The 17,799-nt window shown below is 24.1% G+C and overlaps 1 protein-coding gene across 1 annotated transcript in view; it reads right to left on the bottom strand.

Annotated features, from left to right (window-relative positions):
- The window catches only part of LOC112597941, an 81,786-nt gene extending 66,282 nt beyond the window's left edge, over positions 1-15,504 (bottom strand). Inside the window, exon 1 of the mRNA XM_025344201.1 lies at positions 14,937-15,504. Coding sequence (XP_025199986.1) covers positions 14,937-15,030 — 94 coding nt within the window. The 5' untranslated portion in view covers positions 15,031-15,504. The remainder of the gene's footprint in view (positions 1-14,936) is intronic.
- Positions 15,505-17,799: the final 2,295 nt, after the last annotated feature.

Below are 17,799 nucleotides of genomic sequence, written 5' to 3'. Positions count from 1 at the left end.
GTCTTAGCACACGCGCGAACAGTTCGTAGATAAATAATAGTAACACGAAATGATACGTTTTTGACGCTGCGGCTGAGCTGTCGGCGAGCAACAATGTTATACACGTGAAAACATAATAATAATAATATGATAGACGGTCACGGCGAGCCTGCGATAATTCATTTATTTTACAATGAACGCTCGTTGCTCATATTATACACATTACCTATCATGTTACGTACGTACATTGTGTGAGGATATTACGTTATGGCGTGTGTGTGCTTACAGTGCACATCATATTATTGCATACGTCCATGACGCACACGCTCAGTCATTGTCCGCGAGTTTTGATCGCACTCCATCTATAACGTCACGACGGCGCGCACCCAGCCCAGACATTCTCACGCGGAAAAACGGATATCCGTCCGATCTTAATCGATTATTATTAAAAACAAAAACGTTTTGTATAGAACCTCGGCTCGCGTGCATTCAAATAGTTTTTAAAAACCGTGGCGTGGTTTACACGTCGATTTTCTTGTACCCCAAAAAACGGCTTTACACTAGTATAACACCGTCGCAGGGCCCCCTTCGTCTTATCTAGAGTGCAGTATAACAGTAATTTGTAATAATAGCAAAAGTAGTGCCAATGCCTACCGCTAAACCGAAAGCGACGACGTGTGTTTCATCAATCTGCTTCAGAATTTGATTTCGACACACGCGCGACGCTCGTCTGTACCGTGTACATATATATATATATTTACATGTGTGTATATCCAAAATATACATACATTATACTATTCTGTGTAATAGGTTTTACGAACGCGACTTGTACCTATGGTTACATATTGCTATGGAACCAATGTGAATTTCACACATCTGTTGTTTGTACCGACAAATCTCGATAACCACATACGAAACACACGCGTAAATAATATATATGACATACATATATATTATTATATACATGGAATAGCTGTCGCTTTTCATGCGACGCGTCGTCGACGAAAATATTATGATAATCAGACGACGGTTTTGAGCGCGCGTAATTTTTATTTTTTACCGAGATCATAATATTGCAATGTATTGTATAATATTATTATTACAATAGCTGTGGAATATAATAATATCATTTTACGTGATTCGGCCGCTGCACGTTTATAATACGCACACGGAGGACCGTAAAATAATAATGATCATAAATCGTAATAATAATAACAATAATCGTATAACACGTTGTAATATTGTAAACGTCTCTGGGGCGTTGTACAACCGTCTCCGATCACCTCCTCCCATCACCCATCCCAACATGGCCTGTGATTACTGAGTATGAAATTTGCTAGATCGTCGTCGAGTATTGAGGGAGGTTCCAACTCGCGAGTAAGTATTTAGACGGTGCCAAAAGTCTATTGCTTGGCGGCACAGACTATCATTGTTGAAATATCCACTACCGTATAGTGTAATAGCATTACAGTTTCATACACTTTTCGAATATTGAATAACAATATACATATTCTTTTTTCAAATAATACATTATATTGTGTAGTATAGTTATATTATAATATAGTAGATTTTTAATGGAATGTATAAACTGTTGCGAATATGTATAACCCTGAAATACTATAATATGTACACTGTACAATAATTACCGGAAACTTTAACACTACTCGTATATGGGCAAACATTAAACTACTCAATAAAATAGTCCAAAATCAAAATTTTTACATCTTTCCTATAATCCAATAACATGGTTTTGTTTTTTAAAATTTTTATTTTTAAATAATAATTTAAATTTCATATCAAATATTATAAAGTTTTCTATGCAAAGTCTACATATGAAATTATAAATCACATAATGTTTCACTTATTTTACACATAAATTTTGATTTTGGAATAATATACAAAATACTTATGTGATCCGTAGTTCCAGAATTTGATGAATACCAACAAGTACTGGCAGATATCATCATTGAAACAAAGAGTGGTTGGTAAACACAGGTTAGGTACCTACAATGAACAGCAATTAGCAGATATTGCAGACAAATAATAACAGAATTGTACAGTTTATCAATTTACAAGATTTTTAACAAAAAAATCGTTTTTTGAAAGAAGAATAGCCATAGTGTTAATCCGATACATGAATATTATAAGAAACTAAACAAAGGTAATATTTTATTATCACTTTGTTTTTTTTCGTATTTACCCCTCCTCCTCTCACTCACAATTATTTAGTACTCATGTAGTTTTCTAAAAATGTAATACACGTATTACACTTAAGTTTCACACCAACAATAAATCAAAGGCAAAACAAAAAAATTTACTGTAAAATTTTTACATAACTAACACAATACCTATTGTTACGGATCATGTAATATTTAGTTTATTTTAAATTATATATATATGTAGTATGATATGATGGCACATGTTTCGATTATTTAATAAGGCAAGACAATATGACTTATGTGAGGTCAAGGCAGATAGTGAGATAGTGTGAACATTGTATTATTTAATTAAGACAATTTAGGTATGATCACACGTCGCTCATTTCATAGAAAAGTCGAAACTCTGAGAGTGCGAGAGTCGACAAGAATAATAATCAAATGCGAGAGCTCTCGTATCATCAAAAGTCACTACCACCAAAATCGTTTCTTTGTAAATCAACCATTTATAAGGGAGACCTGGGCAAGAGCTTGACAGACGGTTAGAGATATCCAAGACGCTCAGAGACAAATCGTAACACCACTCACAATCTTGTTAAGTATTATTTTAGTTAGGTCATAACACCGCTCACCAACATCTTGTACTTACTATAATTATAATATATTTTTATATTTAAGTCTATGTTAAAAAAAGATTTACTTTTATATATCAAGTATTTTCATTCCTACGTGGATATATGAATAGACATTTTCATCGGAACGTAACACTATAAAGCATACTTACATCATCATCGCTCATCCGACCTTAAGCATTATTATGTTATAATAATATTATTATGTTTTTAATAAAACGTATCAGTAAGATTCCAGTTAGTAATGCTTCACCCATTTCATAATTATACCTACTTGTTATATGATAGAACATATTCGAAATTGGCTCACACCAACCGGATCAAATAATACGATACAAGAATCGCGAGACGAGTAGTTAATATAAAACATAAATATTATTTCATATAATAATATTATAATAAATCTACAAAAAATACTGTTGCTACATTTTCTGCATTTTCAAAATTTCTGGAAATTAAACAGCCACCGACGGCAACGTATTGTGTGTACACGGAAAACAAAAAACACAATAAAACGCGTCTTTGCATAGATTGTATGTTACACGTTGCGCATATTATATATATTATTATATCTTTGCGTATAATAATAATAGTCGTAAATCCAACACCACGCTATACTAACAATGTAATGCGTTGCTTCCAAAAACTATATGAATAATTAATTGCACGAATTACATATGGTAATATTTCAGTGTATTTTAATAATAGTAATCTAATTTAACCTATATTGGACGTCAAACATAAAACACATTTCATCCAGTTGGAACTGAAACCGAACCGGAACCCATAGTATAAGTTTTATTAATTCAAAATAGAAATCGATATTTTGAGACACGATTAATTTTCTGTTTTTATCCTTTAGATATGTGTTTTGAAACAATATATCATTGATTGATATCGTATTCATCACTAAAGGGTTTATATCATAATTAATTGTCAACTTAAATTGTATTATAAGAACTAATAAATTTAAACCATCAAAGTTTTATCGGTTTTACTAGATATTTGTATATATTTATTCTACCAATTGTTTATAAAGCAATTATCAATATTATACTATACCTATTCCCAATTTGTTTCTATTTTTATTTTTTAATTTATTTTTTTTTTTTTTATCGCCTTATATTATTATCTTTATCTATTATTTTCCTAATAACTCTTAAAATAAACTTAACTTAAGTTTTTGAAAAATTAAATAATATCAATTTATAGAAAAGTTTAAAATAAAAATCTACTTAGATGTATAAATTAAATTTTTATTGATTATTCAATTGATATCACATTTTTTTATTAAAATTGTATGTATTTTCCTTGTTATTTGCCCTAGATTATAGAGATATTTCATATTTATATTATTTTTTATCAATATATTAAATGTAGCATATTATTTAGCACTACCTAATTTTAATTAAACTCAAAAAAACACTATAACTAAAAAAAAATAATATTTTTCACAACGCATAAATGTTGTGTAAATAAAACATAAACAATAAGTTATTTCATTTAAAATAATTGAAATTTATATTTTTATAAAGACATTATTCATACTATTCGTGCATCGTGCATGATTTTAAACTTTGAGCTAAGAATGAATATAAGTACTATATTCCATTGTTCTTTTATTATTTTATATTTTTATAAGGAAAAAGTTTTGAAATTTAAATATAACTTTATCAATTGATTAAATATTGAATACACAGATGGTCTTATACAGAAGTAATTTATAGACTTGCACATAAAATACCAAGCAAATAACATTATGATTCAATATAACATAATTTATACGTATCATGCAGTTATCGTATTGCAGTAATCATTGATTTCAAATTTTAAACATGCATTATAGTTGAAAAGATAAACATAAATAATACAGTTAATTAAAAAAAGGGATAACTTATAACAATTTTTCTGAGTTAATTAACTTAAATGTTAAATATAAATAAGGAAATAGTTACATAAAATATTATAAAAATAATACTAAAAGTTAATTAATATAATGTACATTAAGTAAAAAATCAGGAACTCAAAATTATTTATTATAAAATTTTTAATTTATTCTTGTACAGAAATTTATCTTATGTTCTTATATTTTTCTTTAATGTGTGTGCATACAATTAAATAATAACTGGTCAAGAAATGTATTTTAAATATGCATTTTCATATGGCTTTTGGAGTGTTTATTTACTGAGTAATTATTTTATCGAACAACACTCATTAATTCAAAATATTTTAACATTTTTAAAAATTATATTATTTAATATTGTTTATCGTTATCATTTTTTACATTTTTATTGTCAACACACATTTTTAATTTCATATTCTGAAGCGAAATATTTTTAAAGAGCATTTCGATACATAAAAATTGAAATTTTGACAAGTAGTTTATGAATTATAACTTATAAGCAGGTATTTAAAGTTTTAGTGAGCGATGTGGTGAAGTAAAGAAATATCCCGCAAAAAGTTGGTTTATTGCTTCGTTAACCTAAACTTTAAATACTTATAACTCATTAACCGCTCGTCCAAATTTCGATTTTTATGTATCAAAATACTCCTAAAAAATATCTCGTTTTAAAATATGAAATTAATAATGTATATTGTCATTCAAAAAAAAATTAAAACGATAAAAATATCAAAAATATACTATTTTTTTTTTTAGTGTTGTTTCATTTTGACTAAAAATTATAAAAAAATATTTTTAAATATACATAGATTTCGTAATATTGAGTGTTGTTTGATAAAAGAACATATACCATGTATTATATATATATATGTATATAAATTAATATTCATGAATTACATAAAGTTGTTAGTTCTTCAGATTGATTAAATTCTAAATAATTACGGAGTAATTATTACAAAATCTCTAAAAAAAATTAAAATCAAAAAATATTTACTTTATATATTTTATAATTTAGCTCTTCATATATCCCATAAAATAAACATATTGTTAAATCCACTTCAACTATTTACTAACATATTCAAAATATATACTATTTACTTATTTTTATTAAATGTGTGGGTTCACTTTAAATACACAATATTATATTATAATTTATATTTATACTTAATAATATAAAAAACATGTTGATAGCGTTCTCAACATATCTATACATATTTAAAATAATAGTCATATAAATTATACTATATATATTACATACGCCATACAGTCTACAGATACAAAACTTTCTGACAATTTAAGGTGTCAACAGTCAATAATCAATATAAAGGGGTTAAAATAAGCGAAACAGATGGAAATGAGATGCATTTTAAGAATAAGAAAATATTGCATGTATGTCAGAGACCAGAGTAAACAATTAAAAAAGATGTATTGCGAATTATATTTTATATTCGTTAACAGATATAAATAGCAATGGAAAATTTGAGTTAAAATTACTAATTTTCGACTAAGGAAGCAATAAATCCAAAAGCCTAAAATATAAGTATATATAGATATATAGTTTGTGAAAAAAATTGTTTTTAACTTCTTTTCACATATATCACGAATATTCTCAACCAAAATCTTATTTTTACTTTGGGAGTGTTCTATCAGTGCAAATTATTATTTTTGACCAATCTTTTAAAACTAAATATTTCTGTTATGTATTTAAAATTTTGCAACTTTGATGAAAATACTATTTTCATACTCTGAAATAATTATTAAAAAAGTCTTCTTGCTAAAAAAGATTTTAGAGAAACTAATAAGTCCACATTAAGCCTTTAAATGTAGATACATTTTATACGTAGCCTATATTGATACAATAGGTAATTCACCATTAAAACATATTGAATAATCTATAAACAAATTTTATGGTGTATATATTTTATACCAGTGGCGCCCAATACGCGGCCTGCGTGCCACGGGCTTCTTGTGGCCCACGAAGATATTCTTTGTAGCCCGCTACACATTTTTAAATAAAACAAAATATTTTAAAAAAAGTAAAATTATATATTTATTTATTTTATAATAGTAATGATAATAATATAATTAAAAAAAAAATGTTTAATGTGAAATTTTAACTTGAGTTTGCTTTACTAGTAATGAAAAATCTAGTTTGATTATATATAACACAATTATATTATTAGATTAAGATTGAGATTATTCGTACTTTTATATTTGATGGTCCGCTCAAAAATGATTGTTTACTAAAGTGGCACGTCGAATAAAAAAGGTTAGGTATCACTGTTCTACACTATTATCTAACCGAAAAATAGACCACTCGATGTAAAAATAAAAATAATAGTCAATGTTTAAATGGTCAACTAATAACAAAATTTGACTGTTATAGTTTTAATCAGTATGGCAAACACTATGATCAAGTAAATTAATTTAATCAATTAAATTTAAATTAAATTAAAAGATCAGATGCATTCAAACCCTCTTTATAGAACAATTTAAAATAGAAAATTCTTTAAAAATGGGTTAGATTAAATCGAAAAGTAAATATCTAAAGTACAGAGATATTATTTCTGGGGATTTCAAGTAAACATGACACTTACATACACAGTGTTAGCTATTTTTTTTATCCATGTAATATTCATATTTTTCATATATATTGTAGTTATAATACTTAAATATAATTTTGAATATTCGCTTTTTTTTATAAAACAAATGGTAGTTGCAAATGAAGAATTGGAATAAGTTATGGTTAAGAGATTCTCACAAATTTTTTGGAAATTGTACACTAGTTCTGAAATTTGTACGGCATTGAGTTTCTGTCTATACTAAAGAAAATTCTAATAAAGTGTCTTACTCACATATTTAAAAGAAAAAAATATTTATATTTAATTCAAAACAGTTATGTTCTATTGTAATGATAAAACACTAAAAAAATAATATTTTATTATTATTCAATTATAAATTTAAAGAACATAATATACAATAAATTGAATAAACATTTTTTTATTTTTTTATTTCAATACACTGTTTAAAACATTTTGAATTTTATTATTTCAAGTATAATATTCGTATAGAATGATATTAAATATAAAATTAATATAAAAAACTTCATTAAAAAAATTAATTATTAATTATTAATTGTAATGTCTATAAGTTCTTTTAAATGCATTTTAGAAAATAAAATATTCTAAAGTAGTCAAATTATTTAAGATTCTTAACGAATGGATTATTTAATTAAAAAAAAATATATATATAAAAATAATAACTACGTTATGATAATGTAATTTTAAGTTTAAATTATGAAATCAAACGTTAATAAAATCACATAACAAGTAGTTTATACAAATAATTTGTTTCGTTTTATATTAATTTGGACACCTTTTGATAAACAACCTAAATAAGATAACTTGGCAAAATCCCATTTAAAATTAAAATAATAAGCAACATGATTTGTAATAATTATAACACATTTATTATCTTCAAAAAAATAACTAACTTACTAAATTTACATTACTTAAAATGTTATACAATTAAATCGTAAAAATAACATAAAAAATTGAACATTTTATACTCAGCTATAATTTAATAAACTTCTTTAATAATAATATTTTCAAACCCATGTTGGAACCACACATCTAGTATTAAAACTTTCATTTTAACTATTATCTTAGTTGTTTTCTACAATTACTATAATAGTTATTCTTCCTTATATAATTATAACTCATTTAATAATGCATAACAATTGTGATAAATTCAAAATTTTAATAATTATTAACATATTATGCAATTGAATAAAATATAATGTTAGATTTCTTTTACAAAAAAAACTTCATGTTAATGTGTCAAAAGCTCCTATTTTTACTAAAATTAAGATGTCAAAACAATTTCGAGAAAAATAAGATTATGCCTCGTAGACAAATAAAGACAAGATTTTAAAATACAAATTATGAGTTCATAGTTAAACAGTGTTTGTAACTTTTACTTTGTTTATACTTTATAATCCTAACATGAACTATAAAAGTTAATGAATAAATTATTCAATCGTTGTTCTTACAATTAATGAAAAATCTTACAATTACAAAATTCCCTGTAAAATAAATATGTATAATGAACATTATGTTATTTATTATATATATATATTTTTTTTTTTTTTTTAATAGACTTAATTCTTTTATTTATTTAAAGATAATACATTTTCATATAATACCAAATTAATACTTTTAACTGCTATTAAAAGAAATCAAGTTTACTAATTTAAAAAAAAATATATTATCTTTAAAATCTATTTTTGTAGAAAAATAGTATCAGGTTTAAAATAATGTAATTATAATAGATGTGTTGTTATTAAAAAATTATACAAGTCATCATTTTATTGCTAATTAAAACCATAAAAAAAAAATGTAATTTATAAAATCAATAGGTATGCATAAAAAAATTAAAATTAAATTAAAAGATATTATACAAGGAAATTAAAGTTTTCCAAACTTTTAAATTAAAAACCTAACTATTTTTATTCAATTAATGGTTAATTATTAAGAGGAAATATTTTATAAGATAAATATGACTTTTTATTAACATATTCTAACTTTTTCCTCATAACAAATATGAGTTTAAGCAGGTAAACGTTAATTATAACATATTTACAAAAAAAAGTACTTGATGTAATAACTGATGTTTATAACAATAGAAGTTTTAAAGTTTTAAGTAATTTAAAGCGTCATACTTCTCATTAAATAAAATTGAAATACTATTTTTTTTCAATTTTTCAAAAATCAATTTTACTATATATTTTGAGAGTAAAATGTTAAAAGTATGACAAAAACGCATTTTTTTTTAGATGTTATAAATACATTGTTTGTTAAACTAAAAACTTAACATAAAATAATTAATAAACGAATTATAAAATATAATTCAATTCAGCCAAATTAAATTTTTTAATAAAATATTCTTATTAAAGAAAAAACGATCATGTGTTTTAACATATTTTAACCATATAATGGAATTAAACCTTTTCCATACTTCAACCTTATGTTTTGAAAAAACGGTATATACATTTAGTCTAAATAATACGAATATTATCAGAATAAAATTTGAATAAATATAAAATATCTTTATACTATTTAAATATAACACTATTTTACACTTAAATGCTTATATTAAATAAAATGTATCAAATTTAAATAAAGTACAAAATTATATTGTTTAATCAATATTGAATAATTAAATCATAATATGTAGAAAAAAAAGTCACAATCGCTATACTAAAAATCTGCTATATATCAATTTTATACGGTTTATAAATTTTGCTAAATAGGGTAAGTACTCCAGTGATCAATATGAATTTAAAGTATTTATATCAAATATATTACTATCAAGAACTTATACTTCCAAGACAAATAAAAATACAATGCTTTAAGAATTTTTGGCTACATCACTCAGCTAGGATCTCAAATCCACCTCAATCAAATTCATCATCACCGTCAATCTACACAACAAGATATAACCTAATCTGGTATAGAATAAAGTATTTAAGAAGCCTTTATATGATAATTTATGCATTGTTATACATATATAATATTATCTATATTATGTAATTTAATCTTTAAATACTATTATTTCTTATATTTTTGATAGAAGCTTATCAGTTTAATTAATAAAATTCAATCGTTTTTTAGTATGACAATTTCTTTAGATAAACGATTAAAACAATTAAAATATATATGATTACAGAATTATAAATTTTTTTATCTTTATGAGGTAAACTTACGCAGAATGATGACACGATATTACCTAAATGGTTTTTAACAATATATATTGAAACTTATCAACTAATGTGTTTTAGTCTGCTTAACATTAATACTTGTATAATACAGCACAAAAAAAAATATGTAATTACACTTATATACTTTTATAATATATATTGAATATATTTCGTTTCTAATTTATTATTGAAATAAATTGTCTAATAATCTCCAAAGTACAAATATTACGTAGGTAGTTAATACTATTACTAAGGGTATGTATATGCCAATGAGTATATAAAAGCGAATACATTATGTATGGATAAAATCCTTAACTGATTGATTTTTTTTTTAATATTACATTAAATTTCTAAAAAAATAATTAATAAATAAAAATGAGAAATTAAACCATTTTAGTGAAAAACTAAAATAATAGCATAACTTCGTGACAAAGGATAACCTTTATAAAAGTCTTTTTTGAACGCTTATCTTTGAAGGTCTGAAAAAAAAAGATTAGGTTAAGAGGATATATCGACCTTTGGCACATTTTGTCAATTCATTGTAGAAATTCGTATTTTTCCTTCAGATAGTCCATGCAATATAAAGTTACTTAGACACACAATGCTTGCATTATATCTGAGTGTCCTAAAGCCCATCAAATACGGTCAGCAGACTCAAGTTTTAATGACAAGCACTTGGGCGGACACTCTCAACGAAATATATATATAAAGCAATATATATGTGTATATATATATATGTTGTGTAAACGACACTTTAGTGGTCAAGAAAAATAACAAATCTCCGAAATTTTTTTTATTATTTCAAGCTATACGTTTGTTCCATAAAAATGTCATTGTATGAACATTTTTATTCTCAACAACTGTGAGTTTACAACGGTATACGAATAAATTTTAATGGCTACAAACGAATACTACATTAATGTACACGCAATAGCTATGAAACAAACGATACACAATTTTTAATACCTATTAATTATATTATTCAAAGTATAAAATATTGAATATATTAAATCGCTTAAGAATACATTATATTAAATTTTTTTTTATAATACGTAATAACTTTTTTTTATATTTTGCGTGTATTTTATACGTGTTAATTTAGGTAGTGGATTTATTTTTCATCATAATAATTCATTATTTAACAAGACTTAATTACAATTATGAATATATATTAATATATACACGGATAATCGCTCACTAGTATAAAATATATTATTTTCAATAGTTTTACGATCTATGAATGAATTGTTGCAAATTTAAATAAAAATAATATTTTATTATTATTATTTTTTAACTTTATTTTAAAACATACAATCTATAATTTAAGTTTACAATAAACATGTAGGTATGCGAATATACATTAATTTGCATGCAACGCGTGAAAAAAGAAGCCGCCCAATAACGATACTATAAAAAATAATATGATTAAAAAGTTATTAATAAAAACTAATGTTTGCATATTATTTGCAATCATTAAAAAATTCTTTAGATTCGGAGAAAAATCATACAATGTAAAGTATACCTTTTTAAAATTACATTTAGAATAAGCTCAGGATACTACAGAAATAGAAATACTTAAATACATACAGTACTGACATAATATAAAAAGTAATTCTTTTATAAAATAACACTCATTATTCTGAAATCTATTAATTTTTTTAAAAAATATTTTTTTTACATAATTCCCAATCGAAATAAAATAATATTTTTTTAAATAAATAAATTATATATATATATATATATGTGTGTGTGTGTGTGTGAATGACAACATAAACAGGTATTTAAAAAAATTTTAACATGACAATATTATATTATATAGGTATACATTTTATCATTATGTTTTAGTACGCTTTATGGTTTAGAAAAATCTCACTATATCAACTTAAATGTATAATTATATTTTAGTGTTGAAGTTTATTAAAGTATTATTAAACTCTCTTATCATAATATCACATCTTTTGTATAAGAATTCTTACATGCACTTAAATTAACTAACCAAGCACAAAGTTATTCGATATAAATACTTTTCTAATATTATCAAATTAAAATTGTACTTAATTAATGAGTTTAAATTAAATTAAAAAGAAAATTAATAAAGTCTCATAAAAGAACATAGGAAATATTTTCTTCCTTCTGGTATGCGTTTATTGCGATATATATTTAGATGTCCATCTTTAGGTGGGCCTCTATTTCGTGACATTTTTTTCTTTTATAATTCATAATTACGTGATATTATGTAAACAACTTACATCAAATATAACTTTTAACGTGTAGAAATAAATACTATTTTTGAAATTAAATTAAAACATCTGATCCATTTAAAGTATAGACTCACGCCTATTTTTACGAATTTCTTCAACAAAAATACAATATTAAGCTATTTGAACTGACAAAAAACTGATTTTATAAACGAATGAACAATTTTATTTGACGTATTTAACTTATAAAAATATCTTCATAGTTAACCTGCATGGTATTATTTATTCTAAATATACTTATATGTGTGTTTAATTGTTTAATGTCAAAACTTTAATACAAAAATACATTTAATATAAAATTATAATTCTTTGAAACTCTATTATGAATAAAACTATTCAATATCTTATACTATAAATAGAACGAATATATTAAACATTTATACATTATACGAAAATAATCTAACTAATAGTATTTACAATTGAAGCCGTAATATTATTTTAAATATTCAAATTAATAATTATTATTACTGTTATTATTTAGTAAAAAATTATGGTAGAATTGAATATTGAAATTTAAGATGCATTCAAATTTAAACTTTAATGCTTTTATAAATATTTACGATTGATTTTTTTGATAAAATAAATTATAGTTACAAGTGAGAAACCAAAATAGGTTATGGTTAAAAAATCCTAAAAAATATTCTGGAAATTGTACACTAATTTTACCAGAAAATATCTAATAATGTGTTTTATCCACATATTAAAAAAAAATAAACATGTTTATCCTCCAATCAAAACAATTATGATCAATACATAATAAATAACATTAAACACTACAAAAATTAATATTTTTACTAATTATTCGGCTATAAATTTAAAAATATAAAATATTCAGCATTATAACTTTTTTTAAATTCTTTAAACTTTTTATTTCATTTTCACTTTATATGAACCTATTAGTATTATATTTATTTATAATTAAAATTATTAGAAATAGTAATTTTTACTAAATTTTTTAGCAAAAATACCATTAATTATATTTTATAAATCGAATATAGAATAAAATTGAATATTTATAAAGTCTTAATGTTTCAACTTTTCTTATTATACAAATAAAAAGCTAAATATTTAAAACCAATATTTAATTATTTCATCGAATTATACTAATGAAACATTAAGTATCAATAAAATTATAATACTGCCGGTAATTTTCCAGTAAATTTACCTAGAAAATTAAAAGTTGTATAAAACTATAGATAACATATTTATCAATGACTATCGTGAAAACAATTAACTACTTTTATATAAAAGAAGACAAATGTTTAATTTTCATATTATGTAAGTATTTATATTGCTACTTCTGATGTTTTTTTAACGTTTAGACTTTGACTTTTAAAAATTGCATTTGATTAATCTTATTTTACATCCACTCTAATATTCAATAATATATATATATCAAATTTTTATTTGTTTTAATACGTATATTCACTTTATCCCATGAAAAACAATTTGAAATTTAAATGAAAATAAAAAAAACATCATATTACATATAAGCTTCATATGTATATATGATCAATGGATAACAGTAAATTAATAGCATCAGAAATTCATGTATTCGGTTATTGATAAGTGAGTAGTCCCGATTTATAGATGTGTCTATTTATTATAGTAAATTGTATTTTAAATTACAATATTCAAACTCCAACATAAAAAATGTAAATGAAATTACTGATACAATTCTTAAAACAGTGGCTCAAGTATTAATTAATCACGTTATAATTAGTCACCCAAGATATAGGTTAATATTTAATATAATTTTAAATATTATGGTGTTTGATTTACAGATATAGATAATTTTAGAATCGTATTTTAGTCTACTAATATTTTAAAACTGCTTTTATTATTTACAAATATTACGTTATATGTGTAAGCAATAAATTGAGCAATTTTCACAATTCAAAACAATTGAATTTGAACTCAATACCATTATTATAATATTACTTCGGATGAGTAAAAGGTATTAACGCGAGGTTTAAATATGCCTCATGAATCACGAACTTAATAATATTCGTATATTAGTGTATCATTACGGAAAATTGTAAAATAACAATTAAATTACTTAACAATTTCAACACGAAGTCGTTCGTAAGTTTTTTGTCGATGTTTTTAGACAGAGGCTAAGACTAAGAATTTTGCCCTTATTTACTTTGTAAGGTAAATAGGTAATAGGTAAAATGTAACACATTATAAAAATGACGATGATGGCAATAATTATGAGATGACTATGATGTATAATAATTGTGAATCACTTACTCGGAATTCGAAAAACGACTATAGCGGCGACAGCAGCGGCAACAATTGCAAAATACGTGCGAGCAGTTTTGTTCAAACGACGACTCGGTAACATGATTCTGATGTCGTGGTATAGGACACGTATCCATCACGGGTTACCGTGGTATGACATCCGATGGCGACGTCGGAACGGATCGGCCGATGCGGTGGACTCACCGGTAAACATATCGTTGCGTACGCGTTACGTGTTGTCAAATATTATTTCACTAATATGTGTTGTGCTAACCGAGCTCGTTTATCGATATCAATATCGCGTACTGTTGAAATCACCGTCTATTCGCGGATTAGTTAACAGGAGTCGCACCGTTGAGATCGTCCCCAGCCAAATCTGGGTGGTACCAGCGCATATAACGTATAATATAATACAATATTACAATTACACCAATTGAATAGCTAGCCGTTTCAAAGAAAACAATAATTATGACGACGAAATCTTTTAATCTCGAACAATACGTTTTTAATGGTGAATTTTTAATTTTGTTTTTATTTGTAAACGTTTTCCGAGTGGACCACAACGCGCGCAAGCAGACTGCGCTCTGGGCGGCCGCTAATTGGCACCGCCGCCGAGGGTACATCGCCAGACGCCCGCAACGACGCCTGGTGAGCACACGTGTTCGCACCCAATGTGTTTTTTTTTTCGTGCAACTTTTTTTATACCTAACAATGCAAAATTGTATTATCATGGTTATTATTATCACAAAATTATGTATCTAGACTGGTTTTTTTTTTCAGTTTTTTTTATGATCCCGTCAAAAACGTCACGGGCCTGTAAATATTTTAATACAAAACAATGTATGCGATTTCAGTGATACAAAAAAAGTTCCGACCAAAACGCTGACACTAAACTATTGCGAAATATTCACAGCAACTGTAGTATGAACTTAATTTTTGAATCCATCAATTACACTATATTATTTACTTTTTATTATTATTATTATTATATATCGCGAATGCAATTTTCATTTTGTTTTTTACAAGTTGAATTCGTGCTGATCACCATTAGCTTTTATTAGTTTTTTAACAATTTGCTCTAAAAAAAATGGAATTTTTTCCTAATAGAAGCACATTAGCGTGATTTATAAGAAATAAAAAAAAAGTGAGAAACATTTCGAATAATTATTATTGCGAGTGTATTAGCCAGGTAATGCAGTTGTTTACTTTTATATACTTTTTAAATCGGTAGTGACATTTAATAATCCCCACTTCAAAATGTTATAACATAAATAAGAATATGAATCGTCAAATAATGTGTGATAAGTATAATTTTTCAATAAAACTGGTTTTATTTGTCGCACCTAAAAAAACATTGGGCTGCCGTTGATAAAACAACATTAATAGTCATAATAACTGTATTAATACTCGTATCTACTGAAATAATAAAGAAAACGTATAACTTGGTATAATTATATACCTACCACTTTATGCGTATAACTTTTTATTTCTATGAGCTGTTTAATGTAAATTTAGTAGCTTTACACCCATATAAATATTTAAGAACCATAATATTATATTATGTAATGTAATATTATTATAGAAAGAATACAAACTAATTTATTGTTATTCTGAAAAATAAAATACGTTAGCAATATGGAAAACATACATAAATGATTTTCAAATGTTGTACTACTATTTATTTTTAGATTAATTGAAATAATTAAATTGCAAATCATTTAGTAAAATAAAAATGTTTGATACTATCAAAGTAATTTAAATCAAAAATCTAAATACATAATATAAAACAATAATATATTTTCCCTTTTTAAACTATGATATCAAAGTAATTTTAAAACAATTTCAAGAATTTTTAAATGGAATTTTCTTTTTTGATTTATTTTTTAAATAAAAACATGGTAAAATCGCATAACAATATTATCATTTTAGTCGTCAGAGAAATTTTGAAGGAAAATTATTGTGTGATATATAGTTTTAAATATGCAAATATTTAATAAAAATCATAATGGATAAATATTTATAAATTATAAGATTATAAAAAGAGCTTGGAAGAGCTTAGGTATAAAATATTTTCGCGTCGATCTAGTTATTTGCAATAATCCAATCATGACCATTAAAGTTTCTTTGTAGAAAAGTTATATTGATTTGTAGTTATGCTTATGAAGTTACTATGTAGCTAAAATTTAAATTTAATCATGAGCTTTTCTTTTGTTTAGTTTTAAAGTTCAATGTAATAAAATAAAATAATTTAAAAAAAATGTATTTATATACAGTTACTTTACATTTAATAGAATTACTAATATTTTAACAAAATCCATAGATGATATTATATCGACTTTCATAAGTAGTAATGATTTTAATTTATACTACTTATACATAATATAAATATAAGTTTCAAGTTTTTATACTAAACAATAACCTGAAGTAAATTTATTGGATAAACTTTTAAACTATTCATCTAACCATAAAATGCTCTTAAAAACTTGAATATAAATAATCGTAATGAAACCCATTCATTGCATTTAAATACTCGCATTACACAACCATTATAAATAAAAATTAAATTACATAAATATAGAGAAATATTGAGAACATAAAATAGAGAATATTTATTTCGAGAATTTTAATACCAAAAATATACAATATAATAAATATAACATAAAAAAAATATATATACAATAATAAATATATAATATTAAATACATATAATTTAGTAGAACAGAATTTAAATATTTAAAAAAAATATATTATTAAATTAAAGAATTTCATAACATAGCAAAAAACCATTATTTAAATTATTTTAAATGAACTTGGTAAAGTCTATTCTAGAGGTAAAAATACTCATAAAATGTTATATTTAAAAGATATCTCA

The sequence above is a fragment of the Melanaphis sacchari genome, unplaced genomic scaffold (genome assembly GCF_002803265.2).
Source record: "Melanaphis sacchari strain LSU unplaced genomic scaffold, SCAv2.0 Contig0_pilon_pilon, whole genome shotgun sequence".
NCBI classification, from domain to species: Eukaryota; Metazoa; Arthropoda; class Insecta; order Hemiptera; family Aphididae; genus Melanaphis; species Melanaphis sacchari.
Note: the sequence above shows the minus strand (reverse complement) of the source record. Positions and strands in the feature narration are given on the sequence as shown.